This window comes from Vulpes lagopus, chromosome 19 (assembly GCF_018345385.1).
Source record: "Vulpes lagopus strain Blue_001 chromosome 19, ASM1834538v1, whole genome shotgun sequence".
Lineage (NCBI taxonomy): Eukaryota > Metazoa > Chordata > Mammalia > Carnivora > Canidae > Vulpes > Vulpes lagopus.
The window spans coordinates 11,591,798-11,609,890 of record NC_054842.1 but is presented as its reverse complement, the minus strand read 5'-3'; the positions used below and the strand labels follow the sequence as shown (position 1 = coordinate 11,609,890).

The following is an 18,093-nucleotide window of genomic DNA, read 5'->3' as shown; positions in this document are numbered from 1 at the left end:
CCCCGGGATCATGACCTGAGCCGAAGGCAGACGCTTAACCTACTGAGCCGCCCAGGCGCCCCACTTATTTTTTTTTTAAAGTCACTTTTATAGCCATTCAGAAGGGCGCTGCGTCTGGAAAGGGAAAAGCCATCTGCCCCTTTTGAAGGTGCATCCCCCAATAAACACCAAGTGAAGAAATGACAGCCTGTTTGAGTTGTTTGACACGAAGTGCAGGAACATTAGAAAATCATCTCGAAAACCTAGGAATAGCTTTTCAACTAGTGTTTCAAATGCCTCCTGCAAAATTTTATTCCCAAATTAGCCAAGCCTCACCTTGGGGTGCCATTTTAGGGGTCCCTGCAATCAAGCGAGTAACAGCACCTGACTTTTCACTGTGGAGTAAGAAGCCCAAGGAACAAGTCCATCAGCCGTCTACTAGAGCATTCCCAGGGGAAGATCAATATTAGCATGAGCAAGACCATCCCCCCACCAGACATTCACATCTACAATGTTGTGCTGCAGGCAATGAGGGTGCCAGGTTACAAAAGAAACTGTAGCAAAAAAACAGGTAGTAGTAAACATACTACTATATCTTGTTCAAAATGCCACTTGTCTTCTAAAAAGGATTTTTTAAAATATTTTATTTATTTATTCATAGAGACAGAGAGAGAGAGGCAGAGACACAGGCAGAGGGAGAAGCAGGCATCATACAGAGAGAGCCTGACGTGGGACTCGATCCAAGGTCTCCAGGATCACGCCCTGGCCTGCAGGCGGCGCTAAACCGCTGTGCCACCGGGGCTGCCCCTAAAAAGGATATTTAAAAAGAATTTACCAACTAGACTATCTCTGAAACAATAAAATTAAGCACTGGCCTAGCACATCACCATTTACGAAAAGTTTTTACAGCTGACCTTGAACAACTGGGTTTGAACTTCGATAAATACATTACTGTGAACACGTTGTTCTCTTCCTTAGAATCTTAATAACATTTTCTTTCCTCTAGCTTACTTTATTCTAAGAATACTATATAAGAATACTACATATTATACTATACTTACTATAATACTATACTAAGAAAAATACAACATACAAAAGGTGTTAATCAACTGTTTATGTTCTTGTCAAGGCTTTGGTTGACAGCAGGCTATTAAGTGGTGAGGAAGTCAAAGGTTCCACATAAATTTGCATCGTGTGTGTGTGGGGGGGGGGGGGTTGGTACCCCAAACTCCCATGTTGTTCAAGGGTCAACTGTACTTTATATTCCTTACACTCTTCACTATGCCTCTTGTCAGTGTGGCTATCCCCATTTTCCAGATGGGGCATCTGACTTGACAGAGGCTCACAGACATCCCAGGATGTGCCCAAACCACAGAGCCATGCAGAGTGAAAAGTGAGCCTCAGAAACTCCAGGCCAGCGCACTTTCTGGCGATATATGTACTTCTAGAGTCATTATAGAAGGACATGCTCTTTCTTTAGCTTAAAGACATACACTTGACCCCAAGTCTCTTTAAATATTAAAAAGGCCTCAGTTTTTAAAAGCATACTTTAAAAAAAAAATAGTCATCAGCATAGCCAAGAAGGAACATGAAATTCTTTAACAGACCTAAAGAATGATTTTCCAGATCCCTGTTCCTGGGGCTGGTCTCCACTGACACTGGCACAGTTTCACAAACACACCTGATGTAAAGAATCACCTAAAGTATGTGCTAAAAATTCAGATTTATCAGGACCTCTCTGGGTCTGGAGTAAAGCTGAGAATCTTCTTTTTAAACAACTGAGTGATTTTCACAATCCACCAGGCTTTAGAGGCAGGACACATCCAATGTAGGCAGCCATGACTCCATCTGACACCATAGTTTAAACAGGAGGCACTGGTTTATCTGCACAAATTCTGCGAAGGCCATGCTACATGTGTCGAGAGCTGGCTGTTTCAAATCTCTAAAAATTACTTGAAGGTAATGGGCAACCAACCCCCCTCCAGTTTCTTATTATTCTAAGTCCCTGCCCTATCCCCCTTGTTACACCCTCTGGGGGTCTTACTGTTGTTGTTTGGGGGATGGGAAAGATAGTAAGATTCCATAACTACCACTGATAAGAGGGAAGGATCCGGTCATTCAACACGGAATGAAGCTCTCCTACACCTCCAGAGATAAAAGAAAACAGCAGCTATTTTTTTATTCCAGTTTTAAAAGAGGGATCCTCATTGTCCTGCCATCTATACTCCCACCCATACGTGTATTACTTTTCAGTGCTAACCCTGCAACTGAAGCGTGAGTCACTAACTCGGACATAAATGATGATTTTGCATCTTTTTCAAAGCATTTGACTCATCTTTTGTTATTAGCATAGAAAGTTCCCTAGAAGTTTCCCTCATTAAAGATTCAAATGCCAAATGATAAGAGAGACAAAGCAGTGCTGTGTGTCTACTACCTGGCCACCTCACCGGGTTGGTCGGGTCTGGGAGATGAAAGGGCTATTTCATTTGCAATTTTATAGACGCACGTATAAACAAAGGCAAACTGCATTTCCAGACTAACTGTAGAGGCCAGGTAAGAACTCAACTGGTCAGAAATGAGTAAGCGAGTTAACCACAAAATTAGCATTTACTTGAAATCCCAATCCCCTGGGTTTCCTAAACTAGATGATTTTTGGGTTTCTGTCCCTTTTATTCTGTTTCGCTATTTTTAAAACCCGGATTATGAAAACGCCAGTTGTCCCAGTAAAGTCTGTCCCAATAGCCTTTCCCCTTCATCCAAACTGGAATGGAGGGTCATGGCAAGTATTTCGCTCAACATACATTCAGACAGTAACTGCAATCAACACTAATTTACCCTTGGATAGAGAAGTCGCTTCTCCTTCCATTTTCCTTTCCGTTGGAAGAAGAGAGATCTGGCTGCCTCCAGGCCAAAAGACTCAACTGAGAAATGGCTGGGTAAGAAAGTCCATCTGACAGACACCCAGATTAGAGTCAGCCAGCCTCCTCTCACCCCTCAGACTGCCTACCACAAGCCACTGGCTTTATCCCCAAGGACGAGGGTATAAAGAGGGCTGGATGGTGTAGCAATTGGGTCAAGATAGTAAGAAACCTTCCTCCCCCACTTCTAGGAGGGATCCGTGGGAGCCACAGCCACACCCAACCCATCCACAGCCTGGGACAGGCTCTGTGCAGAAACTAATCCTCCCCATTCCAGTGATCCACCAAGGAGGTCCATACTCCAAAAAGTTAGGGAGGACTCAGTGAGTCACTATCACCACGGAAACTCTTAAGAGTTCAGTGACAGTTCTGATAGCATCCCTATCATTGCCTCTTGGAGTGGGGTAACAGGACAGGAACTGGCTTCAAAACAATGTATCCAAACAAAGAGAAGGATTCAGTCACCTTTTCCCCTGAAGATGCTTGGAGCTGCCCACCACCACCATTACTCAGGATATTTTAAAATGCACAGGGACTCCACATGACACCATCTTCACCTAAGGCTGGGGGGGCAGTGGGACTCACCAGGGGAAGTTTCTCAGCACGTTTACATACCCATTCACCCTCTCCAAGAAAGTCTCTTGGTCCCTCCCCTGTAGCCCTGGGTCAAGACAGAAATAAAAAAAAAAAAAAAAAAAAAGACAGAAATCAGCAGATAAGAGACAATTATGTAGTTCTTCAGCTTACTAACGAGGCCAGCTCCCAGCCTGCTACATCATTCAGGTTAATCAAATGTGGTCATGGTTAGGGCAGTCTGAAACTCCCGATTCAATTAAAAAACAGTTCCCTTATCTATTAGTGGTTCGTGTGGGGCTGGGAACATACCATCATCAGGGAAGAGACCCTCAAACTGTACATATTAATTGTATTCTTTTCATGTATGTGTGTGTGTGTAAGAGACATGTGATTTGAGGGTTATTTTGAAGAAGAAATTAAAGATGACAGATTAACTGTGTCATACACGATTCTGATGCCCAACACCACAGGAAGCCCTCTCCTGTGGCCTCTCTGAGAATGCACCTTGGTGCTATTGCCATGTACCTGAAACCTCCCGAGACCTGTCCAGCCCAGTCTCCTATGGAATGTGCCACACCCTCCCTGCACAAACTGAGCGGGTGACAGGAGGAGACAGTCTCTCCTTGCCCCTCCCAACATCTCCCCACCCCCATCTCTGTGGGATCCCACAGGCAAAATTCATTTGAATTGCCTGCTGGGTGGGAAGCTGCTTCTGCATTTTCTCCAGCCTTCCCACATTTACCCCCACCCCCACCCCCACCCCACCACGTCTGAGTTCAGGGAAGGGAGGATTTTTCCAGGCCTGCTGCCAACAGTTCTGAATATACTATTCCCCAACCCCGCCAATAGCACAGAGGTCACTGAACACATCTCCCCCTTGCACACACACGCACACACGCACACACACACGCATCAACACCACGCTCACGCCTCACCCCAGAGAGAATTCGATCCAAGAGAAGTATGATGCTCATAAGCCCTGCATACCAATACCATCAGCCCTTCTGAGCAAAGACCGACTAACGGCAGAGGAGGATCCATGACCCTGCCCACCTGCCATCTCCTCCACCTCCACCGTGCCTTCAAGCCTGTCAGAGCCATGCATGCCTGCGGCAGTGTGGGTTCCAGTGCCCCCACCTCCTGCCTGTGTCCCCACGAAAGGTTTCAGGACCACCACCCCACCCCGGAGGGAGACAATGTCCCTCCACATTCCTGCTCTGTTTTGCAGGGAGCCATAATTACCGTCCGAGCATTCTTCATAATACCAGTCTAGTTCATAATAATCCGCTTCAATAAATTTCTGCATAGTCAGTATTCTTGCAGAGGAAAGAACGGACTTCACAGCGCCATCAACATCAAGTAAAACACTGCCATGCCTCCCTGCCCTTCCAGAACACTGGGCAGAAGAGCATCCCGAAACACACCGGAATTAAGCTGTGCATTCTTAATGACAGTCTGCAGCCCAAACAGAAAAGAGGCAGTGAAAAGAAGAATTCTGGTGGGGCGAGGACGGGAAGAGCAGAAAGGGAGGCAATTTGCAGAGCTCTCGGAGCCCCCAACAGCCCTGCTAATAAAGCGGCAGTGGCCAGCAGCCCTGAATGGGAGTATCCGGAATTGTCCTATCCAGACGCGAGGAGGGTGACGTCAGGGACACACACCACCACCCAGAGGTCTCACTCAAGCCTCGCCTCCTGCTTGCTGCTCATCTTTCAATCTAACAGTTGCCATAGAAACTGGCCATCTCTGAAAAATGATGCAGAGATGGAGGCAATGTCTTCCAAGAATGCTGGGAGCAGGGGCTGAGAGGTGCCACCCAGGGAGAAAGGAGGGTGCGGGCCAGGGGGCCTCGCTACCATGGTCACTTCCAACAAACATAAGGACAAGAATATCTGCTCGCTTCTGGGCCACTCACTGCACAGTCTGCTTTTGAAAAAATGCCCACCTTCTAAAATCTGCAACCATTACTTTTAATTTTCTCTCACCAATCTGATTTAACACATTAAACATCTTTTCTGAAAATCTGACCACCGCCTCAAGGAAACGCAAATTATTTAGAAAATGGAAATGTTTTTCACTGAGATGCAGTTCTGCTCGCTGTTCATGCCTTTGCTCAAACTTCTGAAAAAAACAGCCTACAACATACCAACAGGGGAGGATGCCATGACAAAGGGGCCCAAGCAATGCGATATACTGTTTCTTGGGCACTTACACGTGCGATCAAAGTACAAACAGCAGAACAAAACAGCCCACCTGCAAGATAGTAGCTGCCTCTAGGGAAGGAGGGGAAGGGAGCTTTGCAACTGTCCTAAATGCGTTTGTAATGTGTTATTTCCTAAGGAAAAAAAAAACCGGAGTTAACGTTTACTAGGTTTTTTTTTTTTAAGATTTTATTTTATTTATTCATGAGAGACAGAGACAGAGAGAGAGAGAGAGAGAGAGAGAGAGAGAGAGGGGAGAGAGAGGCAGAGATATAGGCAGAGGGAGAAGCAGGCTCCAAGCAGGGAGCCCAATGTGGGACTCAATCCCAGGACTCCAGGATCACGCCCTGGGCTGAAAGCAGACGCTAAACCGCTGAGCCACCCAGGCTTCTCGACATTTACTATTTCTAAGTGCTTGACATGTTTTAAATATTTCATTCAAATGAGTACGGGATAATTAGATTTTGGATGTACTATAGGGTAACTCCATCCTCTAAAGCAGAATTTCTCAACTTCAGCATAACTGCTGACATTTAAGGTCAGATCATTCTTTGCTGTGGGTGGGCTGTCCTGGACATAGCAGGGTGTTTAGCAGCACTGTTATCTACCCACTTAGATGCCAGAAGCACCATCCTCTCCTTGTCAATACAAAAACCAAAAAATGTCTCCATACACTGCCAAATGTCCTCTGGGGGCAAAAATCTCCCTCCAAAACCAATGCCCTTAAACAAAACTACCTATAGAACCTCACCAGCCTGTTGGCGGAATACCATAACTAATCTGCGGATGTCAACAGCAGCAGCATGGGCTTTGTTCGTTTTTTCTCTTAATTTTCTACTCAAGACCATGTAATTTATGAATGAGTAATAGTAAAAGGGTCTCTTTTCCACTATGAGAGGGCATGCTTCTTTCCTGTTACAATGACTGAACAGGGATAATTCCCCCCTTATTCTTCCAATTGCATATGATGCCTCAGTTAACAAACGTGGAGACACATCGCTTGAGGGCAGGGCTTCCGGGAGTTAATGTGCACGTGAATCACCCAGAGCTCTTGCTAAAATGCAGATTCTGCTGCGGCAGGTCTGTGGCAGGCCCAAGATTCTGCATTACTAACAAGCTCTCACGTGATGGCAATGCTTCTGGTCCCCAGATCACATTTCGAATGGTGAGGTATTTCAACAGGATGGATAAATTGGGGTGGGTAATATACAGTGTGTGTATCTCTCTGCATTTGAGTAAAAAAGAATTTAAGAAAACTATATGTTTGTGTACATACACACACACACATATATACATACACACACAATTACAAACCCTATATGTAGACACTTGGGCAGAATCTGTACCATGTATAAATCTATCTCAGCCTTTCTAAATCATGAGAAGCAGATGAGCCTTTTAATGTTGTGTTGTGAGGTCCCCAGAGCTGGCTTCCTGTCCCCTGTGTAGGTTCCAGAAGGTTTTCCCAGCTCCAGGTACACCCCCTCCCCAGGGCCCTATGCTTTTACCAGGTCATGCTTGTACACCAGCATGAGATGCTACAAGCAGATCTTCCCACTTGCCAGGTGGCCAACTGAGCTCACTTGGCCCAGCCTGCACATGGTGAGGGCATGTCCTACCCCGTGTGGAAAGCGGGGCTCCTGCCTCTTTAGCAACATCAAATAGAGGAACCTCCTTGAGTCTCAGAAGAGTAAAGGAAAGTTAAAGGCAGCTGGTGATGAATCTTGGCTTGAGCCATAAGCAAGCTTTTGGGAAAGTTTGGAAAATGTACAGTGCCAGGAAATGGGACTGTCCCTGGTCAGGCCGTTCCCCAGCTGTCACCTATACCCCGGAGGACCTGCCCCCCTCACCACCCAATTCCAAATTCTTCCTGGTCCAAGTAGGGAGCAAATCCCCATCATCTCCCTCCCTTAGTTTAATCCCTGACCTTCCCTCTTCCTGACCCCAACTTAGATACACATTTAATATTTTCTAGGACATTTGCCTATTTAAAGTCAGCAGCCAATGATTTTCATTCCAGCTCTACCTGTCCTCATTATCTGAACATCCCTCACCCTTTGGTCCTCTACCAAGTCTCTCTTCTATAAGGACAGCAGTTCTCTGCAGCCCATGGCAACCCCCGCCACGTGGCCCTCCCACATGTCATTCCTCATGAGACATGAGCAGAGGCTAGTACTGCAAGGTTTTCTTTAAGGTGTTTCTAATTAGAAAGATGGCCCTAGGCCGCCAGTCAACAATGAACAGATTCCTCAAATATCAGCACGCTCACCAGGTTCAACCCACTATGGCTGGGGAAAAGGTTCAAGGTCCAATATGAATTTGCAAAATGAGGGGTAATGAACAAACGGGAAATGCAAATTCTGTAAAGTGTCACAGAAAGTCAGATGTGGGAAGAAACCCTTTAAACAAAGGCAGGGCACATTTACCTTCCAGTACTATGAATTTTTAAACATACTTTATTATAACACATCATCATAAAAGCAAAAAATAATGGATGGATAGATGGACACACAGATAACAGATTAATACCGGCAGTTTAATTTTTTTAAAAAAATGTTTTATTTATTCATGAGAGACACAGAGAGAGGCAGAGACACAGGCAGAGGGAGAAGCAGGCTCCATGCAGGGAGCCCGATGCCGGACTCAATCCCAGGACCCTGAGATCAGAACCTGAGCTGAAGGCAGAGGCTCAACCACTGGGCCCCTCAGGCATCCTGTAGGCAGTTCAATGTCATAGTTAAGAGCTTGAGCTTTTGGAGTAATATGGCCTGAGGTTTAGGTCCAGGCTCCTCATCCATCTCTGTGACCCTCTTAGACACCTGAGTCTTATCTGCTAAATGGGGTGATTATAGTACCTGCCTCTGAGACAAGGCCACGTTTTAATTAATTAGTGGATGGCAGAACACTCAGCACAGTGCCTGGGACAAAATGAGTTTGCAATAAGCATTAGTTTGTGATCATCCTCATTACTCAAAATTCTTTAAAAACATAAGTAAGCCAGTACGGGCAATTAAAAAGAGAGTACAATTTTCTAAGCTATAATTAGGGAAATGAGGTAGAAACATCATGTCTTGGCTTGTCCCTGCATAATTAATGAAAAGACAGAGTTCACAGTAATAGGCCAGAGTGACAGTCAGCGGGGGGGCAGGGTGGGGGGACACCTTTCTAAGCAGTCATATATTGCTGAACACAACTTACATCAAGTGCAAAAACTGTACATGTCCAATTCATGTTTTAAGAAAATGGGAAAGAAGACAGAGTATCAATAAATACAAAGGAAACAGCAGCACTTATGGGTGACTTCCATGGGCTTCAAGCAGGATTCAAAGTAAACATCCACACCAAAACTCCTCTTTTATAGGCTCAGAAGGACAGAGCAATCTGTCCACAGCTCTGCAGAGATGGTGCTGAGGTTAAGATCTAGGTGCATCTGCCTTCAGATTCACATTTCCCTCTATGAGTCCCATGCCCCCCAGGGGTCCTAGTCTTCCCTCCCTCAGGGCTTCTTGCAGCTGAAAAAGCAAGCTCCCCGCACCCCATCACTACCATGCCTGGGCTGCCCCCATCACTGTTCCACCCTGGGAGAACCAGGATCAGGGACAAGTCCCAGGAGCAGCCTCGGAAGCCACCTCTCACTCACCCTCATCACTGGATATCATTTAGGAAAATGCAGGCTGCACACCAGGCAGCCAGCACTTTCTAGCTCACTCACTCCTCAGACCTGGCTACCTAACTACCAGCCCCCTCGATGTGCAGATAGGGGATGTGGCAGGGCAGGGGGGGAGGCAAAAAGTTTAAGCTGCTAGCCTCGGATCACTCAGCAATAAGAGCATGTGGATATAAACCAGGCATGGTCCACCTCTGAAGTCTTCCCATCAATAGCTAAGAAAACATCTAAAAATTATTTACACGTGAAACATGAAAGGAAAAAAATAGAAGAAGGGATTCAGTTACAGGAAATAAAAACCCTAACTGGCATCTCACAGCAAAAATACTGTGTTTTTTTTTTTAAAAAGAATAAAAAATGATCAGGAAAGAGTTAAATTGAAAATATCAATGGGACTTCATGATATTAAAAAGAAATACTAGTTCCATGGGCGCCTGGGTGGCTCAGTTGGTTAATTAAGCATCGGCTTTCAGCTCAGGTCATGATCCTGGGGTCCTGGTATGGAGCGCCATATTGGGCTCCCTACTCAGCAAGGGGTCTGCTTCTCCTTCTCCCTCTGCCCTCCTCCTGCTTGTGCTTTCTCTCTCTCTCTCTCTCTCTCTCTCTCTCTCTCTCAAATAAATAAAATCTTAAAAAAAAAACTATTTCCAGCTCTGCTAAGAAAAGTGGCCCAGCAAGGATACCACTCCACCAACGACATGCAGGTCAATACTTTGGTGTCCAGCTCTGAGTGAAATGTCAACAGGGCTCCTTGGAGAGCTGTTAATTCCATGTCTTGGGGCAGGAAAAAATCAAGATGCACCTATAACACCAGCTGGCAAGAAAGCAAAGATAGCTTAACAAGGTCTTGGAGTAGAAGTGATAAGGTGCAGAAGCTGGCATAAGAGGATGGTCCAGGGCCAGGCAATTTGACCATCAAAAACAGAATACAATTAATAACATTGTTTTATTTTTATTTTTTTAAATTAATTTTTATTGGTGTTCAATTTACCAACATACAGAAAAACACCCAGTGCTCATCCCGTCAAGTGTCCACCTCAGTGCCCGTCACCCATTCCCCTCCAACACCCGCCCTCCTCCCCTTCCACCACTCCTAGTTCGTTTCCCCGAGTTAGGAGTCTTTATGTTCTGTCTCCCTTCCTGATATTTCCCAACATTTCTTTTCCCTTCCTTTATATTCCCTTTCACTATTATTCATATTCCCCAAATGAATGAGAACATACACTGTTTGTCCTTCTCCGATTGACTTATTTCACTCAGCATAATACCCTCCAGTTCCATCCACGTTGAAGCAAATGGTGGGTATTTGTCGTTTCTAATTGCTGAGTAATATTCCATTGTATACATAAACCACATCTTCTTTATCCATTCATCTTTCGATGGACACCGAGGCTCCTTCCACAGTTTGGCTATTGTGGCCATTGCTGATAGAAACATCGGGGTGCAGGTGTCCCGACGTTTCCTTGCATCTGAATCTTTGGGGTAAATCCCCAACAGTGCAATTGCTGGGTCGTAGGGCAGGTCTATTTTTTTTTTTTTAATTTTTTTGTTAACTTTTTATTTATTTATGATAGTCACAGAGAGAGAGAGAGAGAGGCAGAGACATAGGCAGAGGGAGAAGCAGGCTCCATGCACTGGGAGCCCGACGTGGGATTCGATCCCGGGTCTCCAGGATCGCGCCCTGGGCCAAAGGCAGGCGCTAAACCGCTGCGCCACCCAGGGATCCCGGGCAGGTCTATTTTTAACTCTTTGAGGAACCTCCACACAGTTTTCCAGAGTGGCTGCACCAGTTCACATTCCCACCAACAGTGTAAGAGGGTTCCCTTTTCTCCGCATCCTCTCCAACATTTGTTGTTTCTTGCCTTGTTAATTTTCCCCATTCTCACTGGTGTGAGGTGGTATCTCATTGTGGTTTTGATTTGTATTTCCCTGATGGCAAGTGATGCAGAGCATTTTCTCATGTGCTTGTTGGCCATGTCCATGTCTTCCTCTGTGAGATTTCTCTTCATGTCTTTTGCCCATTTCATGATTGGATTGTTTGTTTCTTTGGTGTTGAGTTTAATAAGTTCTTTATAGATCTTGGAAACTAGCCCTTTATCTGATATGTCATTTGCAAATATCTTCTCCCATTCTGTAGGTTGTCTTTTAGTTTTGTTGACTGTATCCTTTGCTGTGCAAAAGCTTCTTATCTTGATGAAGTCCCAATAGTTTATTTTGGCTTTTGTTTCTTTTGCCTTCGTGGATGTATCTTGCAAGAAGTTACTGTGGCCAAGTTCAAAAAGGGTGTTGTTGCCTGTGTTCTCCTCTAGGATTTTGATAGAATCTTGTCTCACATTTAGATCTCTCATCCATTTTGAGTTTATCTTTGTGTATGGTGAAAGAGAGTGGTCCAGTTTCATAATAACATTGTTTTAAAAGATGTTATTTACTTATTCATGAGAGACACACAGAGAGGCAGAGACATAGGCGGAGGGAGAAGCAGGCTCCCCAGGGGAAGCCCAATGTGGACTCGATCCCAGGACCCTGGGATCACGCCTTGAGCCAAAGGCAGATGCTCAACCACTGAGCCACCAGGTGTCCCTCAGTTAATAACATTTAAAGGGAATAAGTGGAGTCTGTGAAAGCCGTGAAATCAGGGAACACAAAACTAAAGGACAAACAAGTGAACAAGGCAACTGATAAAGGAAAGAAGATAACAGGAAGATATTTTTGAACCATCTTAAGAAGTAGGGGAGAGTAGGCGTGTATGACTCTTCTGTCTCTGCCACTAATATCTTTTATAAAGCATTTCATGAACATTTCTCTAAGTAGGGAGGCTATGAATAAGCCAACCGGATATGGAATGAGGAGGCAGGTGAAAGACTAGGTAGGCCTAACGCTGTGGTCACAAACTATATCTAGGCAGGAGGAGGATTGGGTCCTATGCTGCAAGGTGAGCTGTAAGTTCTCTTTTGCAAGCACTTAAGAGAATCTAATAGAGTTGGCCTGCTGCATCAAGGGTAATCTATTACATACATTTGTAATCAAATTTTAATGTTTAAAAGAATTTAATCTCTAGGACGCCTGAGTGGCTCAGTGGTGAGCATCTGCCTTCAGCTCAGGGAATGATTCCCAAGGTCCTGGGATCGAGTCCCACATCAGGCTCCTTGCAGAGACCCTGCTTCTCCCTCTGCCTATGTTTCTGCTTCTGTGTCTCTCATGAATAAGTAAATAAAATTTTTTTTTATTATTTTTATTTTTTTTAAAGATTTTATTTATTTATTCATGAGAGACACAGAGACAGAGAGAGGCAGACACAGGCAGAAGGAGAAGCAGGCTCCATGCAGGGAGCCAGATATGGGACTCGATCTGGTGTCTCCAAGATCACGGCCTGGGCCGAAAGCAGTGCTAAACCGCTGAGCCACCAGGGTTTCCCATAAAATCTTTTTTTTTTTTTTTTCCCATAAAATCTTTTTTTAAAAAAGAATTTCTAAGTTTCTGATTATTAGTTGTGTGAGCATATGAATTAAATGTTCATACACATATGAACGATTTTATGTATATACTTGAACGTATACATATATATACATAATTTTGAATAGTTACTCAATACATTTAAAAGATGAGTAAACATTAACAATTACAGCACAAATAACACAGTTAGGAGTTTGCCCCAAAGTATCTGAACATTATGGAACCTGCCACATGCCACTTTCCTCTGTGCCTCTCGGTGACTGGCACAAGGCATGTCCTGCCAACCAATTAAGCAGGTGGGTAAAAGGATGGCTCCCTGTGTGCTTCCCTCCTGCTTGGAAGCAGAAACATTCAACAGCCCCAATTCCCTCTGGAATATGTTCCCAGTCTCTAGAGCTTTCCTTCCTTCAGGAAATAGTGTGGCTAGCCTGTCTGCACCCAGTGGTGGCTAGGAGCCTAAGGACAGAGAAGGGAAGACCCAAAATGGACTTCCATGCCAGAGAGGGCTGGTGGAACTCCCATGAAACACAGTCTTACTAACAGACCTTCCTCCCACCTGCTACAGAAAATTGACAGAGAGGAGGCTTCTGTGCCCCTCTCTTTAAAAAAAAAAAAAAAAAAAAAAAAAACATCGCCACTGCCAGTCACTGAGCTCCTATGGCAGAAGGCAGGCTGCTAGCAAACAGCTTGCTGTCAACTACGCCCTCCCAAACCATCTCCACCTCATTTCAGGCACAGGAAAAGCAGGCACTCATGCCACCTCCAGAGTTCTCTAGGGCAGAACGAAGTCTGGCTTTTAGAGACACATCCAAAGGCCAGGAGATAGCATTCAACAGAACACTGCAGAGCCAACGTGCAGCCAGGCCTTGATGCAGTTATTAAAATCACCTGTATGTCTAAGAAGGACACAGAGAAGAAACAGAGTTCGGATGTGTTTCCACAGTTCCCAGTTTGCTTCCTGCAGTGTTGGGGAGCTGCATGGGACATTTCACTCCCAGGACCAGCGGGTCATACGGCAGACGTTGCAGGCTTCAAAATGCACACCAGAAGCTCCACCAATCCCCAATTCTGCTCCTGCCATAACTCTGAGTCTCTGTGGCCTGAGCACATCCCCCAGGAGGAGCCGATGGGGTGCAAGCTGAGCTGTCATATCAATTTCCCACCTGAGTCTGTTCCAACTTTGTCTTAGATGTGCTGGATTGACATGAAAAGGAAAACAGTCAATCTGTACAGAACTGCTTGCCAAGCATTTTTGGTCTTAAAAGAAAAGATACTCAACATTGGAATCTGGTTTATTGAGAAAAAAAAAAAAACTGGCAGGTGGCAGATGCCAAAGTAAGCTTAGCTACTAAGCTTAGCTTAGTGGGTAGACTGCCCCCGGGATGAGTACCTGCTATCCAGCAGGCTATCCTGCTGACCAGGCACTGTGTCCAGAGCTGCAGGTGCTATCAGGTGCACCAGCATATGGCTGTTCTGCACCACCTCTCAGGCACTCGTCCTCCAGTTCTATCGCCTGAGGCCTGGGCCCACACCTGGGTGGAGATGCTGTGACCAGGTATGGCTCACATGTGGGGAGTGTCCATACAGCCAGCTTCTCTGCTCTCGCCTCTGACCTTGCAGACACTTGGGTAGCTAAAAGCAGTGACAATGCACCCAAGGAAGAGTCCACTTGAGTGAGGGGTGAGCAAGAGAGGGGAGAAGGCATAACACAGGGTTCATTTGGATGCTCACCTGTAAGCAACATGGCTTCAGGTTTTGGGAATGGCAGAAGGACACGGCCAAAATGTGGGCATTTACAGGAGAGAAATTCATGGCAACTATTCATAAACATAATGCATGCTTTTGGTATCTTTTTTGTTAGCAAATGAAAATGAGAAGTTTTCCCTGGTTGCAGATCTCTTTTCCATTCCAACACATCCTCTACCCAACCCTTTAATTTACCTTTACTCCCCTCACACGACCCCACCGACCACACACAACACCTGGGTGAGAATAGATCCCCAGGGTTCTGCAGGGCAACTCCCCACCATGTTTTCTCCTATGCCACCACCTCATATTAACTATCAATCCCCTTCTTCAGAAAGCACTGGGTGCTATTTATCCATTTCATTTGTTGAGGATTAGAGCATATTGCAGTGCCTCTATTTTTGCTGCACTTAGGATTTTAATCAGATGAAGGCAATCTTTGGAAAGTAGCAAAAATCAAAATGATCTCTGTATTCCATATGCAGTTTTTTTGTTTGTTTTTATCAAAAAAAAAAAGAGGAAAAGTTTAACTTAAAACATGTATCTTTTCATTTTCTGTTACTTAAGAAGCATTTATTAAACATTTATTAATTTTTTTAAAAACATTTTATTTATTTACTCATGAGAGAGAGACAGAGAGAAAGAGAGAGACAGAGACACAGGCAGAGGGAGAAACAGGCTCCACGCAGGGAGCCCGATGCAAGACTCGATCCCGGGACCCCAGGATCATGCCCCGGGCCGAAGGCAGGTGCCAAACCGCTGAGCCACCCAGGGATCTCCTTAAACATTTATTTAATGCAAGGCACTGAGCTGAGGCAGCTTTGGCCCATTCAAACGTGATGCAGACACGGGCTCTGCCCCCTTGGGATTTACTCAATGAATACAGAAATTATTTCCAATAGCTTGTAGTCTCTTAGAACATAAGCCTTGCAGAGATCTAAATCTTAATGAGGAAAGTTGTAGGCAATTTAAAACATGCCTGGAGAATTAGGCCAATATTTCTATAGTATTCTGTCTGAGAATTCTTTATGATTTTCCCTAGAATTATCACCTGAGAGCAAAAGCACTTTTATTTTAAAAAGCAAATACTACTTTTATATATATATATATATATATATATGTATATATATATATATATATTTATGAAACTGGTTTTACTTTTTAACAATTTCTTAAAACTGAAAATTAAAGCCCCAAGTCTCATAATTCCTGTTAAATAATACAGAAAAAAAATTGCAATAAAACAAAAACAAGAAATAACAACAAGAGAACTTTGTCATGGGATACCTTTGACAAAAGAGTAAAATGCTCTCAATGACATATTCAGAGAGTCAACAGAATGTTTAATGCTGACTAATTTCCAGATAAAAAATCTGAGTCCCAAAGACACTCTGAGATTTGCTCAAGGTCACACATGGAGTTGGCAGATGAGGGGAATGAGGCCCTCAAACACGGGGCTGACTGCTGGGTCTCTCACGACTTTTCTTCTCTAAGAACCTCTCAGAATGATGTCCTTCGACAGATGAATGGATAAAGAAGATGCGATATATATATATATATAATGGAATATTATTCAGCCATCAGAAAAGATGAACCTACCATTTACTTCGACGTAGATGGAACTGGAGAGTATTATGCTAACTGAAAGAAGTCAATCAAAAAAAGACAATCATCATATGGTTTCACACATATGTGGAATACAAGAAAAAGTGAAAGGAATCATAAGGGATAGGAGGGTAACGGAGTGGGGAAAAAATAGAGAGGAAGACAAACCATGACAGACTTCTAACTCTGGGGAACAAAGGGTTTCGGAAGGGGAGGTGGGTGGGGGATGGGGTAACAACTGGGTGACAGGCACTAAGGAGGGCATGTGATGTGATGAGCATTGGATGTTGTACTATATGTTGGCAAACTGAATTTAAATAAAATATTTAAAAAAAAGAACCACTCAGAAAAAGAAAACCTTTACCATATAGGAAGGCTACCTAAACCCTAAATAGACATCACTACCCCACACAGATAAGCTGCACCTCTCAATTCTAGCTAAACTTCTATAGATAACGTGCATGATTGTTCCTTCATTAAGCTGTCCTTGGTGAAAATTCTAAGGTGATCCCATGATAACACTTTGAATTAAAAAAATACACACACACACACACAATTGTCTACTTCCATCATTTTCTTCAGGCCTTTACCTATTATTGTCATTTTCTAAACATTCATTAATGGGTAACCACCTGTACAAGCCAAGAAAAGGCTAAGACATTCTTCCTCAGGTGTCTTATAAGAAAACATACAACGGACTTTTTCCAGTCTTCTTAAAGACCAAAAGCAGTGTTTTCAGGCAAAGTACATCTGAGTACTGCCCAGCCTGATGCCTTGGAAATAAAAAGACAGAGTTGAAGATGAGAAGATCATAAGTCAGAGCTGGGGACAGGTGAAATGCTCTCCACGTAAGCACCGCAAAAGCACAGAAGACCTTTTCAAACCCTAGATAGTAAGGCGTGGGCTACCCTGTGGATATCGTACTGTGGAAGAGAATGGGCTTGGTCTAGCTGGGCTCAGACCCTGCTTCTTGCCCATCCTGTGTGACCCTGGGCTGACACTGGAGGGTCTCCTCTGAACCTCAGCCTCCTCACTTTCAAAATGGACAGTCTCCCCCTCTGAGCACTACAGAGGGACTCAGAGTACCCAGAATATGATAGACACCTGATGGATGTCCTTTTCATTTATCATTAACCATCACCACGTAGAAACCATCCAACAGAAATTAGAGATGAAACACAAAAAGAATTCTGAATCCAAAGAATGAGGCATCCACCAAATCTCTGGATCTCTACCGACCATTCTCGGTGAGCAAAAAAACATCAGGAAGTTTATGAACTCTTAGAACCTTATGGAATGGTGCCCTACTCATTCACTCACTCAACATGTATTCCTCAGGGTTCCCAATGACTTCATGACTTAGTGTCTGCTCACTAAGAATGGGCTGCTTCTGTTGCGGTAAGTTAACATTTAATCTAAGAGTGAGTAATAACATAGTTCAAAGAAACATAAAAATCACCACATTCTCAAGTTGAGTAAATTTCTAAAAGCACACTTTAAGGAAATCATGAGTGGGGTGTACACATACTGATGTAGAAGGGCGTTCGCTGGCATGTCATCTGAGAAAAAATTAGAAACAGCCCAGATTCCCAATAACAGATAAATGATTAGATATAAATGATAGTATATTAAGCAACAATGAAAATTGTGTTTTTCAAGAATTTTAACACATGGGGAAATGGTCAACATACACAATTAACTAAAAAAGCATTATGTTCCCAGATATGTAATATATTTGTGGAAGGAAAAAAATCCACTAAAAATATCTCAACAAAAATTGAGAAGTGGTTGCTAAGGCTGTTAGTCATCTTTTTGTCCTAATTTTTGCTAAATTATCTACAATTAGCACACTTTTATGTACTTTTATGTATTATTTTTAAAATCTCACTCCCTTTAGAGGCCATTTATGTTCACTACACAGCCAGATGCTAAAAGATGAGACATGGAGTGG

General features: G+C 44.0%; 1 protein-coding gene across 7 annotated transcripts in view; it reads right to left on the bottom strand.

Annotated features, from left to right (window-relative positions):
• Positions 1–18,093, bottom strand: part of TRAK1 (trafficking kinesin protein 1) — a 123,581-nt gene that overhangs the window by 62,835 nt on the left and 42,653 nt on the right. Inside the window, exon 1 of one of the 7 annotated variants that reach the window (XM_041734215.1) lies at positions 4,716–5,023. The exons of 4 other annotated variants lie outside the window; for them this stretch is intronic. In XM_041734215.1, the coding sequence (XP_041590149.1) occupies positions 4,716–4,779 (64 nt within the window). In that variant the 5' untranslated portion in view covers positions 4,780–5,023. Of the gene's footprint in view, positions 1–4,715; positions 5,024–18,093 lie in introns of those variants that run through there. 2 more of the 7 variants (XM_041734217.1, XM_041734220.1) reach the window with 2 other exon arrangements.